The 17,712-nt window shown below is 21.3% G+C and overlaps 1 protein-coding gene across 1 annotated transcript; it reads left to right on the top strand.

The window, feature by feature from the left end:
• The first annotated feature begins 356 nt into the window (after positions 1-356).
• On the top strand, positions 357-11,425 carry LOC105367302 (uncharacterized MFS-type transporter C09D4.1). The gene is made up of 8 exons (XM_011505958.1): positions 357-425; positions 2,657-2,878; positions 3,184-3,408; positions 9,033-9,174; positions 9,248-9,453; positions 9,521-9,624; positions 10,187-10,297; positions 10,379-11,425. Exons 1-8 carry the CDS (start codon positions 366-368, stop codon positions 10,638-10,640), a joined length of 1,332 nt encoding a protein of 443 aa, XP_011504260.1. The 5' UTR covers positions 357-365; the 3' UTR covers positions 10,641-11,425.
• Positions 11,426-17,712: the final 6,287 nt, after the last annotated feature.

Raw genomic sequence — 17,712 nt, 5'->3', positions numbered from 1 at the left:
CATATATAATAGAATTATTAAAATGTGATATTTAATTACTCATACGATAATAATTACATTGTGATTTATAATTATTATATAAGATACGATTAAGCTATTAGTTTATGACTTTACTTGGAGTCATTTATAGTCGTATAAGATTTATAGTATGATAATATATAATTATAATTATTATACAATAATCTCATAGTATCATATATAATTTTTATAGAATAAATATAAGTTCAATACAAATTTTTCTTTTCTCTCTTTAACATTTTCTTATGTATTTTATAGATTCTAAAGGAAAGCGGTGCTAAATTTAAAATTCCAAGAGAAATACAGTTTGCTATATTTTTTTAAATTTGAATCAATTTAATTACATAATGGTGAAAAGTTCCTCCGAATACGTAAAGGCTATTGAAGGTGGTATTCAGCCTACTCAGGTAAATTTATATGTACGTAAATCATTTTATCATGATTTTATGCATGATTATTATAATTTCTATATATGTATTATAACAATTTAATTTAAAATTCTCTGACAGTAATACGATCGAATTAATTACTATATATGTACTTATTCAGTCAAATGTATAACAACTTATATTTCAAGACAATTATTTATATTTATGTCTAATTGTATATAGTAGATTTTTTTCTTACATCTCGGATAATAATAATAATGATAATAATAATAATAATAATACGACGCTGCTTCCGTAACACTTAAATCCATCAACTATCTTTTTAACGTTATTTAGAATATTATTAATAATATATATCTTTTTAATTTTTATAGCTGTTTAAAAGTATTTACATACTTAATTTTTGCAATTTCTAGAATATTTAATATACTTCTCTGCAAATAAAGAATGATCCACAAAATTCCAATGATTAAAATAATATCAACATTTTTAATAAATATACAAAATTTATATATAGCTGCATAGATTTTTATGCTCATATTAATTTTAAAACAAACACTACATAATAGGCTTATAATTCATAATGACTAATTTAAGACTAGTATTCTTTGAATCAATTATCTATAATTAATTATTAATAAGCCGCAATTTTATTATACTCTTTAAAATGAAGAACATGAAGAGAGCGAACTAGGTTTTTATCTTAAAAAGAAAAGTTTGAAGGTTTCAATTATTTTACGATGAATAAATTTTCTACTAGAATTATAAAATTTATAACAATATGTATATACAGCTTTTAAATATAAATTTCCTTTTATCCAAGTCAATTGCAGTTTTTCAAGAATTTTTTGAAATATTTATAATTTCAACGCTCGTTCATTATTGTGTATCGTTATAAGTCGTTCTATTGTTATGATGTAACCGCAAAATATATAAAAAATATAAAAATTCTAAATGTTTATAATTAATGTACATATAAAATAAGAATTCTTTTAAATAGTAGAATAAACACAATGTATGATTTTCATATATCGTTAATATAATTTACCTAAATGTTATTTTAATGAATAACTAAGTCATTTTTTCTGTGCTCACAATTTTTGCTGATATCTGATTTTTTTCATTTTTGTAGCAGTTTATGGATATAATTATTATTTATAAATAATTTAGAATCTACTAAAATTCTGACTAATTTATGAATAACTTTAATTCATTATATTTTAGAAAGTTCTTATTTGATTAATTAATTTCAAAACGTGCGTTTGAAACAAAAATAATTAAAATAGAATTAAATACACTCGTTTAATTGACAAATATTTTTTACATGTAACTGTTGGACCATTTTTAAATTATAAATATTCTGTATACGTTCCTTCTATTAATATATAATTTTAAATATTTAATAAATATCCACAAGTCTTAAATATTAATTAAATAAAACCAATATTATGTAATATTGGTTAAAAAATTTCTTTTAAAATTAAAAAAGGACTAATAACTTTCGGAATAAGATATTTTATTTAAGATTGCTAGAAAATGCTATTTCAAAAAATTAACTTGATTTCCTAGGCAATAAATTATTTAAATTAATTTTTTATGGCTAGAATATTTTTTAACAAACTTTCATTCCATATTATGAAAAATATTTAAATGTGCGTTCTTTAAATTAAAATAACGAATACTATGATATTTCTTAAAACTCAAATAAATAAAAGACTGATTTACATTTGTAAAACGGACAATTTTAATTTAAACAATATTTCTATTAAAAAAAATTTTAAAACACAATAAAGTACGACTTAAATCTTTGAGATAATATCAAATGACGCATGAATTATTGTGAAAACGCTCTGAGTGCGATTAAGTATAAGATTGAAATATGAAATATTAAATATTTCTTTGGAATGAAATCTGGTTCTACATATCGAATTTACCGAGTAAAGTGCATAAATTATTTATAAAGTAAAATTTAGGTCAGTACTAACTTAAATGGTATTTATTAAAAGATTTTTCTATTTTTACAATATTAACGTATTAACTCTTTATATACATAATTGATCTTATTTCTAAGATTGTTTGTGAACTTAGTAAAAAAAAAATGTCTATCATACCGACATATCATTGTGCTCATCATAAAGAAGCAATGTAACATTAAACAATCCTTTAATCAAATGTAAAATTCAATTAATATCTCAAATCAAAATATAGCTAAATTACAATTAATAACTATTTTTAATTTATGTTGGTAGGCTGTGGAAACAAAAATCTATAAAAGACGATGGTTGATTCTTATCATTTTCGTTTTATATAGTGCAAGTAATGCCATGCAATGGATTCAATATAGTATCATCACTAATATAGTTATGAAATACTACGATGTATCTAGTTTTGCGGTAGACATGACTAGTATGATTTATATGATTACTTACATTCCTTTTATCTTCCCAGCAAGTTATTTTTTAGATAAATTTGTAAGTACACTTTTTTATTATTTACTTCCTATGACATCAAAAAATCGTGCTTTTATAAATTATATAAATTAAAAATAAGGACGATTATCAAATTAATGCAATTTACTTCTAGACTCAATAATATAATTAAAAATACTAATCAATAATACATAATCTTTTAATTTAATATAAAAATTTTGTGCATGCATCAATTATTTAAGATTGAAAATTAAAAAGTATTAAAATTAATTAATAAAAATAATAGTAAATTATATTTTTATTAAAATGTTCGACTTTTAATTTCTTTCAAAAAATCCTATAATTAGGGTCTGCGATATGCTACGCTTCTTGGTGCCTTGGGAACTGCTGCCGGTTCCTGGTTAAAAGTATTCAGCGTAAATCCCGATCGATTTTGGTTAACTTTTTTTGGTCATACTGTAGTTGCCTTCAGTCAAACTTTTGTACTTTCTGTACCAGCAAGATTGGCTGCTGTTTGGTTTGGTCCTGATCAAGTAAGCAGTGCCTGCAGTATTGGAGTTTTTGGTAATCAGGTAATTAAATATTATAATTTATGATTTGATACTATATTCACATTAACAATTAAATTATTTATTGCTAATGGTATTTGGCATTTACGATAATTATATACAAAGTATTTAAACACATTATAGATTCTTAAGTTTAACTCAACAATTTTGATTGTTTATTACTTAAGCTTTTGTAACATTAAAGATTCGGTACCTATTTTGTTTTTTTTTTATTTATTAGAAATTATAGTACACCAAGCGTCTATTTAAATCTATTTATTTATTACTATAATAATGAAGGAATATATACTATATTATACTATTGAAGGAAATCCAAAGTTTTTGCATCTAAAGAGACCCTTTCATATTTTTTATATTATTTATTATCCATATGAAGTATTATTTGAAATATCATTCGCAAAAATCGGATTCTTATATAAAAGTATGAGGACACTTTTTCATTGATTATTATCACGATAAAATATTTTTAAAGAAACATATCCTTACAGATATACTAATAATTTTTAATTTCTATCAAAATGAATTAATTTTATAATGTGACAAATATTTGTAATAATTTCTTAGTTTAAGTTTGATCACAGTTCTTTATCTGATATATAAATCAATTCTAATAACAAAATTTATTTATATATTTATATATAAAAAAGAGCTATGTTTAAATTTAAATCAAGAAATTATTATAAATATAATCAGAACATTGTAAAATTAAATAATTGTTAACCTTATATATATACACAACATATATAAAACGTATGCTAAAATTAACAATAAAAGCTATCAGTAATAAATACTATCGATTAAAATTTATTTATATTCAAATTTATAATATTTAATTTCTTTTAAATAAAGAACAAGTCTTATTAATGAAATTTCAAATACTTTTAAACGTATGGAGAATGAAAAATATGTTTATAATTATTATAATTTCTAAATTAATTGATATTAAAATTGTATGATTCTCAATTAATTTAATGCTTACTTGGTAAATTTATAATAGTTTATAAAAGTTTATAATTTCTGTGCATTATTAGATACTTCAAAATTAAAAATTTCGGAATTTCATTATATATTATATTATATATAATTTTTATCATATTTTAACACTTTCACCCGATTTATACAACTGACTATTATCGAAGGAATGATAGTCTGGGAAACTCTGCACGATTATGCACCCACGCGTAATTGCACAACGTTGAAGGGGTCCATCCCCTCAATCGCTATTCATTCAATTTAATTTCAAGGTACGAGCATTTATCGTAGTTAATTGTAATTCAACTGCATGTATAAAAATGAAACACTTTTTTCAAATATTTTAATGATCCTCTTTATTATTATTTATCTTTATTATTTAAAAAAATTATGCTTAATTTAATTTATTTACTTTTAATAAACTGGCATTTTATAAATAAAAGATATTGATAATTCATTATATTCATGAATTAAACATATTGTAAGACTAATACTCATTTCTTATTTAATTAGAACAATAAAACAAACAATGCAGAATAGCTTATATGTATATATATAAATTATTTTTATAAAGTTTGAAATGAAATGAAAAGTTTTGGAATAATCGAATAAAACATTGATACATACATTATAAAAATAATTAACTTTTATAATAAAAAACTATTAACATTTTTAATGAATTTATACTTTAACTTAAAATTAAAAAATAATTCTAAATTAATTTTTATATTATATATTTATATATTAATTATATCATTATAATAAATGAATATTATTTTATAAACTTTTTAATCGAGTTTGAATATTATTGTTATTGTATTTTCAAATTTTCTTAATTTATTTACTAAAAATTTTTTAAACAAATCTTAAAACATAATCGTCACATTTTCTATCATGTTATTCTATGAAATATAATAAAGTTAAATAAAATACATAAATGTATCGGTGTGGCAAGTCAAATATAAACCAGTAAATTCAGTTAATTAAATACTTTACTTTACAATCTTTTTTCATTTGTTCTAATTATTTTTAATTTTATGACATTTTCATAATGCGAATATAAAAGAATTTATAATATATTATATAATATATTCTTTTAGAAAAATTAAATAACGGAGCAGATGTGTGAATAAAATTATAATACAAGTTATATTTTTTACAAGACTTCCATTCGCATAAGAATTATTTCCTTTCAAATACTGTTCAAATTTTAATTAATTTCTTATATACATGGTATTGAATATTATGACAATCATTATGTGATAATTTATTAAAAATATTTTAATAACAATCTTTTAACTTAAGATTTACTATATTTTTTTTACAACTGCTTTAAACACCAGCTTTTAACATTTCAATGTCAGCCATTAAAATATTATTTAATACTAATATTTATAGCAATATTCTTTTGATATTGAATGACATAATAAGTATTTCACTTTCTATTAGTTGAAATTTAAGTTGAATAATTAAAATATGAACGTTCATTAATACTCAAGTCTTAGTCGTATTTAAAATTTTAAGAAAATATCAATTTTAATAATAGTAATAACATGATAATATGACGTACAAATAAATAGTTTTATGTTATTTAGTGTTATATAAATATATTAAATATATTAAAAATGAATTTAAGATTGAATCCATCAGATTAATTCATTCAAATAGTATAACATAGTCCTTATAATATGAAATAAATCCATTTATTTAAAATTCAATTATTAGAAAATTAAATAAAATGTTTACGTAGTATATTGTATTAATAGATTATTAGTATTAAATTAAGTATAATTGTAATACCTACACTTTTTAAGGAATGACTAATCATTTTAATAATTTTAATTAACCTTTTATAATAATGTAAAAATAAAAATAATCTAAAAGATTTTTTGAATTCAATTCGAATTTTATTGTAATCGAAGAAATTAAAATAAATAATTACTTGTATAATTTATAAACACAAATTATAATATATATATATATATATATATATATATATATATTAAAAGAATATTTCACGCTCTGTGAGTAATAAATTATGTTTTACTGTCGACTTACTATAATTAAATCGATCTCATTATACAATACAAAGGTAAATCAAAATGATATATATATATATATATATATATATACATATTAATAATTCACAGGATACATTACGAAATACATAATAAATTAATAGTCTTAATTGTATGTACAAACGACCTATGTACATCTTATACTTATACAAAAAAATATAAATAAATATTCAAATGAAAATCAAAATAATTTCAATAAAAATTTTATAAGTGATAGACGATATTTAAAATTAATCAAAATATATAAATCTAATAATCAAACTAATATTAATTGCAGACAGGCATAAGTAAATATAGATAGAAAATAATATAAATATACGTTATTAAGTAAATAATATTATTGATGCAGTGATGCTCCACAAATTCATGTTATTGAAATTACTTTCCTACAAATAAATTGTCGTGTGTACCCAATAATTTTATCTGATAAATGCTGTAATTATATTTAACGCTATACAAATCTTCAATATTCATATTTACATAAATAAATATTTAATTAAAATTTTCTTGAATAATTTATATAGTAAAATATTGGATTGTTTCATATTTGAAATAGCTAGAAATTAACTCATATATATATATATATATATATATATATCTCCTGCAACTATATTTATAAAACCAAAAATTATTATTTTTGAAATCTGAATATATTCTAATTTTTAAATGACGGTAAAATAGAATGAATTAATACTTGTATCGTTTAATATTTATACATATTATAAAAAAATATGTAAGAAATAGTAATAGCTATTTAAATACAGTTTCTTTTAATATATATCATTCACTGCTAAAATTAATAACGCCGACGAAAGTATTCTAAATTTTTAATTTTCAAAAAATTATAAAAAGAAGAAAGTTTTTAAATATTAAAACATATTAAATATTTGTCGTATAAATATATTTTTTTATTACGCCTATTTTTTAGAAAAAAAATTAATATAATTTAATGATTACTTCCAATAATGGTACAAAAAACAAAAACATATGTACATAATCTATACCATTGATTAAATAATGTATAGTATTAAGGCCCAAGTTAAATGAATTAGATTTTTTTTTAAATATAATAAAAGTGTGTTTCAAAATTAACAATCCAAAGTTTATATTCTGCATCATTTTTATTTTATTTTTGCAAAATGATTAAAATAATATTTCTTTTTAAGATGAGTGAAAAGATAATTAATAGTATTGAGTAAAAGTTTCTTTTAAACTAAATTTTAATTACTATTTATATCTTCTATTTATAATTACACAAACAAGTGCCAATTTTTTTTTTTTTTTTTTTTTTTTTGACAATCATTATTAATGTTAAGGTTAAATATATGTAAGATCAACTGTTTCATGTATTATTTTTATATTACCAATGTGTATATAAGTTTATTTCCTTCGTTTTTAATATGAAATTTTATATTCGACTATAGAAAATTCAAAAATATTAAGCGATGTATTATATAATGAATAACGTGTAATTTTTGTAATGCCAAATGCAATCAACCGAGAAACTATTGAAATAGTTGTATACTTATTCAGGAGGATTTATATTGTAGATAAATTGAAGAGTACCGGTGTCTATCTATTACGCTAATTGCCCGTTAAAGTGTCCTCGGCGCTGTCAATGAAAAAATTGGTTGGTTAAGGAGTCGAGCACGTGCATATTTGATTTAAGAACGTCTAATGTCTTATGTTGATGGAAATATCATGATCCAAGATTAAAGTAATAAAAAAATGCCTTTAAAATGAATCAAGTTAGATGAGGTAATTGAATAATCGGACTGTTATTATAACGATAAATCATGTACTAATGGCAAAATTATCCCTAAATACGTTTTATTGTTTTAAATACAAAAAGACAAGAAAAGGCCGAATGGTAGATATCGGCATTAAGTCGATGACACTATTAACACGTCGGTCGGTCCAAATTAAAACAAAGCGCAATACTGAAGCATGCTAGCGTCAGCAAGAAACACTGCTATTTAATTCCGATCGAGAAGAAAGAGATTAATTAGCGTAAGAGCGCGAAATTACTTGAACGAACATATTCATTAAATAAATTATGTAGATATGAAAGTTATCTGATTATAGTTGAAAGAATGAACTTTTCAAAGCATCTCGGAATGTTGCTTGCCTGTAAGAAAGAAATCGTGAATTTTAATACTAATTTTCAATAATCCGGGCTACCTTCATTGTATTGTATTGCACATTAACATTCGTGCTGTTCTTGAGTAACCGCACCTCGACGACGTTTTATAATATAATTTCATTTTATGGTACTATTTTAATTGTTTTATTTTAAATTTGAAAATTCAAGTTACATTGCTTTTTTTTTATCCGGTTGCCAATTATTTGAATAAATAAAAATATAATTTTGTCTGTCAAAGATAATGCCATATAGATCACCATTACTAAAATACAGATAAAATATAATAATTATTATTTTATTTGTTTAAATTATGTTGTACGATTATTCAAAGAAACCTTTCCTCAAATTAATCCTAGTCAATAACAGCTACTTTGACACATGTTTTAGTTATTGTATTATTGCGTTTATGATAATTAATTATTTATTTTTTACAGCTTGGTATTGCTATAGGATTCCTTTTTCCACCAATGCTTGTGCCAAGTAGTGATGATATCAATGTAATCGGTCAAGGTTTTCAACTTATGTTTTATATCGTAGCTGCATGTACTTCGGTTATTTTTGTACTCATTTTACTATGTGAGAATACATTTAATGACATATAATTTATAATATTTGTGTAACGATTAAGCTGTATAAATTTTAATATTAGTTTTCAAGGATCAACCACCATTACCGCCAAGTCCAGCTCAAGCGGTTCAAAGGGAAGCGGAGGCATCCGAAGACTTTTGGTTATCAATTAAGAGACTTATTACAAATACTGGCTATTTGTTGCTCTTAATCAGTTATGCTATTAATGTAGGGATTTTTTACGCAATTAGTACTCTTCTCAATCAAATTGTTTTAAAACACTTTCCTGTAAGTCTAATGTAGATGGCATATTATAAAGATTTACATCGATGTCTGAAAATTTGTTCATTTAAAGGGCCACGAAATAGATGCAGGAAGGATAGGACTTACTATAGTGTGTGCCGGGATGTTAGGTTCTGTTGTGTGTGGAGTCGTTCTTGATAAGACCCACAAATTCAAGTAAGAAAGCTTTAGAAATTATACAACCTAAAATTCATTATCTCAATTTAACTATGAGTAATCAAATTATCTGATTTGAATACAAATATGTTTATATAAACATTTTACATAATTTTGGTCATTATTTATTGAAAATAAAAAATTAATTTTTATTAATTTAATTAGTCGATTAAATACACACAGTTATTTTATTCGATTAATGAATACTATAATATATAATATATATACTATATATATATATATATATATATATATATATATATATATATATATATATATACTATCTATATAATATAATGAATTTACAAATACTACATTCATTATTAATATTTTTATAAATTAAATATTGTTTTTTTTATCAAAGATATTAAATGTAAGAAAAGAACATTTTATTTTGTTAATATTATAAATTCTTAATGTTTTTGAAAAATTAATTTTATCAAATTGGTCAATTTATTTTTCTACAATTAATTTAATACTTCTATACATCGTACAGTTGAATATTAAGTTCAATAAAATATATAATATTTTTCTCATTAATTCAGAAAATTATATTTTTTAGGGAGACAACTCTTGGAGTATACATATTTTCGTTTTTGGGAATGATAATTTTCACCATTACGCTTGGTCTAGAAAAAATCATTATTGTTTACGTAACATCTGGTCTTTTAGGGTACGAAAAGACTTACAAGTAACTAAATGTATGAAATTTTCAATATCAAAACTAATCCGAATATTTAAAAAAAAAATACAGATTTTTCATGACCGGATACCTTCCCGTTGGTTTTGAGTTTGCTGCTGAATTAACATATCCAGAGCCAGAAGGAACGTCGGCAGGTTTGCTCAATGCCATGACTCAAGTATTTGGTGTTGCTTTTACTATGCTGTATGGTTATTTTTTTGATATCTGGGATGATTACTGGGCAAATATCGTTCTTTGTGTAGTACTTTTTGTGGGTGCCATTATCACCTGCATTATACCCAATGATCTTAGGAGGCAGAATGCTAAGTTCTAAAGTACAACCACACAGCTTCCTTTCAGCTTTGCCTTTTATTTATTATACAGGTGATTAATTTTATCGTATGAATAGAACTGGCTGTAATTCAGTTAATCTAGTCACGATAAGTGTTTAAATATATGAAAAGATTCAAGCTTTATTAAAGGGAGCTTCGTTGCTGTTACTGTTGATTTTTCTCTGCATTAACACATAATGTAATATATGTATATAATGCATTATAATATTAGACCTGAAAGTTTATTTTATAAATATTACGGTGAGTTGTTAGATAATACTTTAGTCTTTAATTATATAATAAATGTTTTTAAATATATTGGAATAGCTGTATATTATATATGAATCACGTGGAAGATTATTTGTATACATTTAATATAACTGCATAATTTAACGATGAGCTATTCACTCTTTATGTGTGTAGTTAATGGTTCTATAAAATCATACCAGTATAAATTCTGTAGCCACATTAAATATATTTGAATTTCATAATATGATACTAACTAATCTTAAGTCAAGTTAGTTAGATTAGTTGCTGTAATAATTATTATTTGTTAGTTGGTATTTGTAAATAGCACATCCACAAAAATCCATCGACAATAAATAGCACTTCTCACAATAATATAATTGATCGCTAAAAAGATTTAAAAACTAGCTCCAAACAATGGTGAATCATTCTAAAAAACAATATGTCTCGAAATATTCAAACAATCATTTTTTAATTATCACTTTTTTACAGAAAATATTTGATACGTTAAAAAACTATATCTTAAAGCATGATTCTACAATATATGCGTATAATATATATATAGTTGTTAGTCTTGTGCTCGTATTAAAAATTATTAACACTGAATAGATATGTTAAAGTTAATAAATATATTAAAGAGACTCAGTTATAAGAAAACTTAATGTGATTACATTTAAAATAGTTAATAATAATATCTACAATATAATATACATTTTGAAGATTACAAAATATATAAAATTTATCACTTAAAAAAATGCATTTTATCAAAAATAATATGAATTCTTAGTGTAAAATATATATTTTTATAAAATCAAGATTAGAAATTGTAGAAAATAATACACCATATTTTTAAATGAATTCTTTTTCCTATGAACAGAAAAACCATTAAAAAGAGATTATGACAGATTAATAGATTCGACAAATAAATAAATTAAACATATTTTAAACAGATCTCAAAATCTTTATATAAAAGATAGATAGATAGATAGATAAATAGATATACATGTATGTTTAACTCGCAGTTTCTATCAAAATACATGCCTTGTTATGGTATGGTTGTTATATTATGTTTATGGTATATTTCAATTATAAAAGTACATTTTGTTGTGCAGCTAAAAACATAATTAAAACCTAATAAAGTATAGCATTTAAATATAGTCAGAAAATTTTATGACGATTTATACATGAAAACAATTTCTATGTTATTATATTAAGTCAAGCAATTAGCTAAATTTATTTTTGAAAAATCAGATATTTTTTAACAGCAGTCATAATGTTATCCACTATTGTTATAGAAATATTTTCATAAATCCTCATAAATCACTTTAAAAATATCATTATCAATTTAATTAATTGTTTATGATAATAGTATTAATGAGCATAAACCCTCATAAATTGTTCAATAAATTTCACTACACTTTTCCAACTACACTTTTCAAAATTCATTTAATATAATTAGTTTTCAATTTAATTCATTCTCACTGATAATAACAGAAATGAACTTAAAAAATAGTTAATACTTCAGAGTTCGAAAATAATTAAAATAAATTATTTTATTAAATCAATACCATATTTATAATTTTCAATAGTTTTTAAATTTTGAAATTTTACTACTCCTTTCAAGTATATAAAATTTGAGTTAAACTAGGAAAACAAAACATCAATTTCTTCTATAATTGAGTCTCTTCTGATATAGTACAAGATTATTATTCAAATTGAAAAATAAAATAATTATAATTAAAATATTTTTTATGCTCATTTTACACTTAGTCATTAAAAAATACTCAAAAAAATAATAAATATATTTTAACGTTTACACATATACGAATACTCTCATATGATGTTAAGTATTCAATCAGATGCATGAAAAGTACATCAATTAATATTTACTTGACGAGAAATAGAATTTTAATTCAGGAATATTATAATTTATAAATTTGTGACAAAAACATGATCTAATTGATTAGAAAAATTTGGGAATTATGTTTAAATAGAAAATGTTACAAAATAAACCAAATAAATATTTATTTGAGATTTTAAATTAGTTACATTTAAAAAGTAAGAAAAATTAACAGTTAAATTTTTACAAAAATTTTAGATAAATATACGTAAATATTTATCATCTTATCACCATGGAATTAAACATACATATTTGAAATTTAAATATCTAATATTTAATTAATTACATTTCATTTCATTAAGTTTAATAGTAACTATTAAATTATTCAACTATTTCTATATTTTATAATAATATTCAAATGAATTTGATTTATTAATCTAACAACTGTAATTTGTACAATAATATTTTTATTTTTATGCGTAAAAAATAGTATCTAAATAATTTTAAAGAAAGATAAAGTATAAATCGGATAGAAAGTAATTAGTGATTTTCAAAAAAATATATAAATTTATAGAATTTAATCAATATATTAAAATAGTATATACGTACTATAGATCACATACATAAATAGTCATTTTTTACTACTTCCTTATTATTTACAATAAGGAAACTCATAGGTTTATTGTGTAATTATTAAATAACATAGTCAAATAATTAATTATTTAGATATTCTGAAGTCAAATAGAATATACAATAAAAGTTTCGGATATAAAAATATTCTAAAAATTGAGCAAATCGTCCGCCCATGACAACCATCATATTACAAAATATTGATTAAAAATGTGTTTACATATCTTTCATAAAAACAGTTTCTAATAGATATTATAAAATATGAAAATAAGAGCAATATACTAATAAGTCCGTAATATTAGAAACAAAATATTTTATAAAACTAATATTATATTACCATAAAAATTATAAAACTTGTCTAAGCAAACTTAACATCTTTAATTATATAGTTTTAGCGAGTAATACTTAAGAAAATATGCAATATTGTATTGTGTTATTTAAAAATATGAGACCATAGCTTTTAATTCTTTAAAAATTTAATTAAAAACGTTTATTTAATATTATTGACATAAAATACATTTTGCAATCCTTTATATTTCAAATTAATAAATTTTAGTTATTTCTACTTCACATTCTATAATATTTACATGAGATATTTTTAATTTTAATTATAATTAGAATTAGAATAATTATATCTAATATAATTAGAATAATTAGAATTTATGGATTTTAATAAAATTCTTCAAACAGAAAACAATGAAAAATACATACTATTTATTATAATTATTTATCATTTTTATTGGTTTACTGTACTACATTTACATAAATTATTACAAATATCAATTTGAAAAGTACATACGTAAAGTGCACACAATGAAGAATAGTGAATGTAACAATAAGGTACATATATTAATCCTTGTTAATAGTCTATTTCTCGATAATCCTAGGATCGTATTAATAATATAGAGTAGCATTCCAAAAATAAATGCGTTTATTAATAAATTGTAACTGAATGAAAATTCTCTTAAATGGGACCATGTGTATAGAATGTAAAATTAAAGGATTCTGCCAAGTACAATATAAATATAGCAATTACCGTTCTTCATATATAAATGAGTATATATATATATATATGGAAAGATAATGTTCGTTTAAAAACATTCTTAACAGTATCGGAATAAATACATAAAAGGTATATAATAAAAAGTATTTTTTTATAAAATTCTGCTACTTTATAAAGATTCCAAATGAAGTATAATAATTATATTACTATTAAGAATAAACTAAGCAGAATCCTCAGCAGATAGTTGTTATAGTTATATTTTTGATAGAATATATTTTCACAGATTTGATGCAATTTTTTGTGATTATATTGTACATGTATGTAAGTCTACAAATACGTATATATATATATATATATATATATATATATATATATATATATATATAAAATAATAATAATAATAATAAAGCAAAATTATCAAGATGATGGTCAATTACAAAATTTTAGAGCTTATAATTTATCGTTATTGTTAACGTATTTGCTCTAAGCCAAATCAACGATCAATGCTGAACAAATTAATAACATGTTATATCTAATTGTAAATCAGGATAAAATTTTACACAAAATGTTATTTTTTATAACTTCTAAAATTCAATTTATTGTTTACTCACTGTTAAGTAATATATGTTTTTTTTTCATAATTATAATATGTTATACTTATATTTATATTATGTATTATATAAATGTTATAAAATAAGAAATATTATAAATTTTTATTTTCTATATATGACATTGATACAGAATTTTTGGATAAATGAAACGAGTTATAATGAAATGTTTTAAAATGTAATACTATAAAGCATAAAGATTTTGTAAATGTTCTAACAATCTATAATATATTTTTATTGTTCTATTAAGAGAGAGGTAGTAATTTCATCAAATTTTATTAAAATATGAAATTTACAATTTATAGGTCATGAAATTTGATTCGAGGCGTTACTTACGAGTTTTCATATACATATTTTTATATTTTCAATTCACGCTTCATTTGCTTAATTTTTATTTGTCTGTTACAAAAAATGTAATTATATATATAATGTAAAAATAACAATTTTCTTTCAAAGGCTAATAAAAGTATATATGTTTATGCTTAATGATATTAAACAATGTTTCATCTGTTTATTATTTGTGATACTAACGTATTTCATTAACGCTAATCCATATAGTATATTAAATATCTAAATAATCGTACTAAAAATTACAAATCTGAATTAAATACTTCCATCGAACATTCATGATTTATTATACGTCAAGGTCAACAAACTTTTTCATTTTTATCTCTGTAAGTGAAAACTTAAATAGAAATTAATGAATTATTAAAAAAAAATTTCTTATTGATAAATCACCAAGTTATTTACATCAAAGCTCATGAAATTTTATTTAGTCAAATATAAATAATCTCTTACATTCATGTTATGTCATTTCAAGTGAAATTGTTTAGAAACTATAAAAAAGAACTTTAAATTACAACTAATTTATGAAAGTTAAAAGTTCGATTTTAGTATTATTTTTAATCCTAAAAATACTATCAGATTAAAAACTACCCATAAGAACTAAATTAATACAAACTTAAAAGCAACGCCTTATCAAATAATTTAAGCTTTTACAAGAAGTAAGTCAAGTGAACAAATATACTAAATTAGTAAAAAATAATTAATAATTATTGAATCCTCTCTCTTAACCATTATATAATAAAATTTAAACTTTAAAATAAAATTTAAAATTGTTAAACTAATTCTAATCAGAAGAATAAAGATTTGTTTAATAAATATATAAGTTTATTCATTGTATTACCATCCTTTTTTTCGTTATCAGTACATTTGCGATTAAATACGATTAATTAATTAATTTTTTATTAATGATTGTAAAGATGTAATTTTGCATTTATATTATAAAGATTAATTGCCGATATATGAAAAAAATCATGAAGCAATCTCTTATTTAATCACGCATCCTGTAAATGATGAATTTCAATAGTATTTAATTTTTAAATTCTTCTCGAAATTAGTCAGTTTTATATTTCGTAAGTTATATTAATTATATAAGAAGTGAGGTTAAACTAGATAATTTTCGACAGTTTTATAATTGCATATAATAAATACACTTTACATTTTCTTTATTTAATAACGATATATATACATATATTTTTAGATTTCTAAATCTATTATATTTTATATTTAGATAATAAATTTTCAGTAAAAATTATTACAATGATAAGAATAATGTAAAAATAAAGGAATAATAATAATAATACTATTGACATATTCGTTGTTAAATTATTTATTACACTGTTTACAATTTTCTTACATATTTTGTATAAGAAATAAAAATATAGAAAAATATGTTATAACAATCATGGAATTTGTATGACAATGAATATTTTTAAATTATTGCTATTGCATGAAATATTTCAGCCGCCAAATCTTTTATATCTGTGATTTCTCTTATAACGTAAGATAAATTGTTTGACAGTTCATAAAAAGTAAAATATGATCCCTTAATAATGAAAATAATTATAGGGAACAAAATTCTTACAGTAGCAAACAAAAACGAAAATATCACTTCTTACATGCCTTTACAATGGTAATGAAATACTTGGAAATCTTTTCTATATTATATTCCGAGAAAATATTGTAGAATTTAATTTGTATTCAATAATATATCATAGTTTGATATCGATAATAATAATCTACTTTAATATGGCAATTTCTTTAATTAATTGTACTCAGCGAAATATTTCGTACTTTAATAAAGGCAAGACTACGTAAAACTGTAACTTAAATAAAATATCTTAATTTTACACTAATTTTATTAGTAATATTTCTCATACATAATTTATCATAACCATGAAGTAATTTCTTTAGAAAAATTCTATATATTGACAATACATGATCAGCGATTCTACATGCATTTCACTCGCAGAAACAAAAAATTTTATATTTTATGATGAAAGGAGCACATATTTATTATATTATAGTTTAGTACGTATTTATAATTCACCCATAAAATATTTCACATCTTATTAAGTTTATAATATATATCTTCTGTATTTACTATCACTTTTTCTTCTTATATCATACGTTACTATCCCTTTAGCATAAATCGACAAAGACAACCATACAATGGTGAATCCTCAATGACTTTTGCAAGCGGTTAATTATAAAAAAAATCTTAAACTACGTTATATGTTTCAACACTTATTAAGCTCGAGCTAATGAGAAACGTTATAGAAAATAATCAATGAATTAAAAAATTCCATTCATAACTATTAAGAACTGGCTCAATTTAAAAATGATGATAATAATGACAGTGTAGTAATTATTTATAGTAATAATATGAAGAGTTAATAATAATA

The sequence above is a fragment of the Ceratosolen solmsi genome, unplaced genomic scaffold (assembly GCF_000503995.2).
Source record: "Ceratosolen solmsi marchali unplaced genomic scaffold, CerSol_1.0 scaffold7, whole genome shotgun sequence".
In the NCBI taxonomy this organism is placed as follows: Eukaryota; Metazoa; Arthropoda; class Insecta; order Hymenoptera; family Agaonidae; genus Ceratosolen; species Ceratosolen solmsi.
The sequence above is the reverse complement of the archived record's forward strand: the minus strand, read 5'-3'. Positions and strand labels throughout refer to the sequence as shown.

Coding starts and splice junctions, on each gene's coding strand:
- LOC105367302 (XM_011505958.1), top strand. CDS start 366: ATGGTGAAAAGTTCCTCCGAATACGTAAAGGCTATTGAAGGTGGTATT. Junction 2,879..3,183: donor GTTATTTTTTAGATAAATTT/GTAAGTACACTT, acceptor TCCTATAATTAG/GGTCTGCGATATGCTACGCT. Junction 10,298..10,378: donor GTAACATCTGGTCTTTTAGG/GTACGAAAAGAC, acceptor AAAAAAATACAG/ATTTTTCATGACCGGATACC.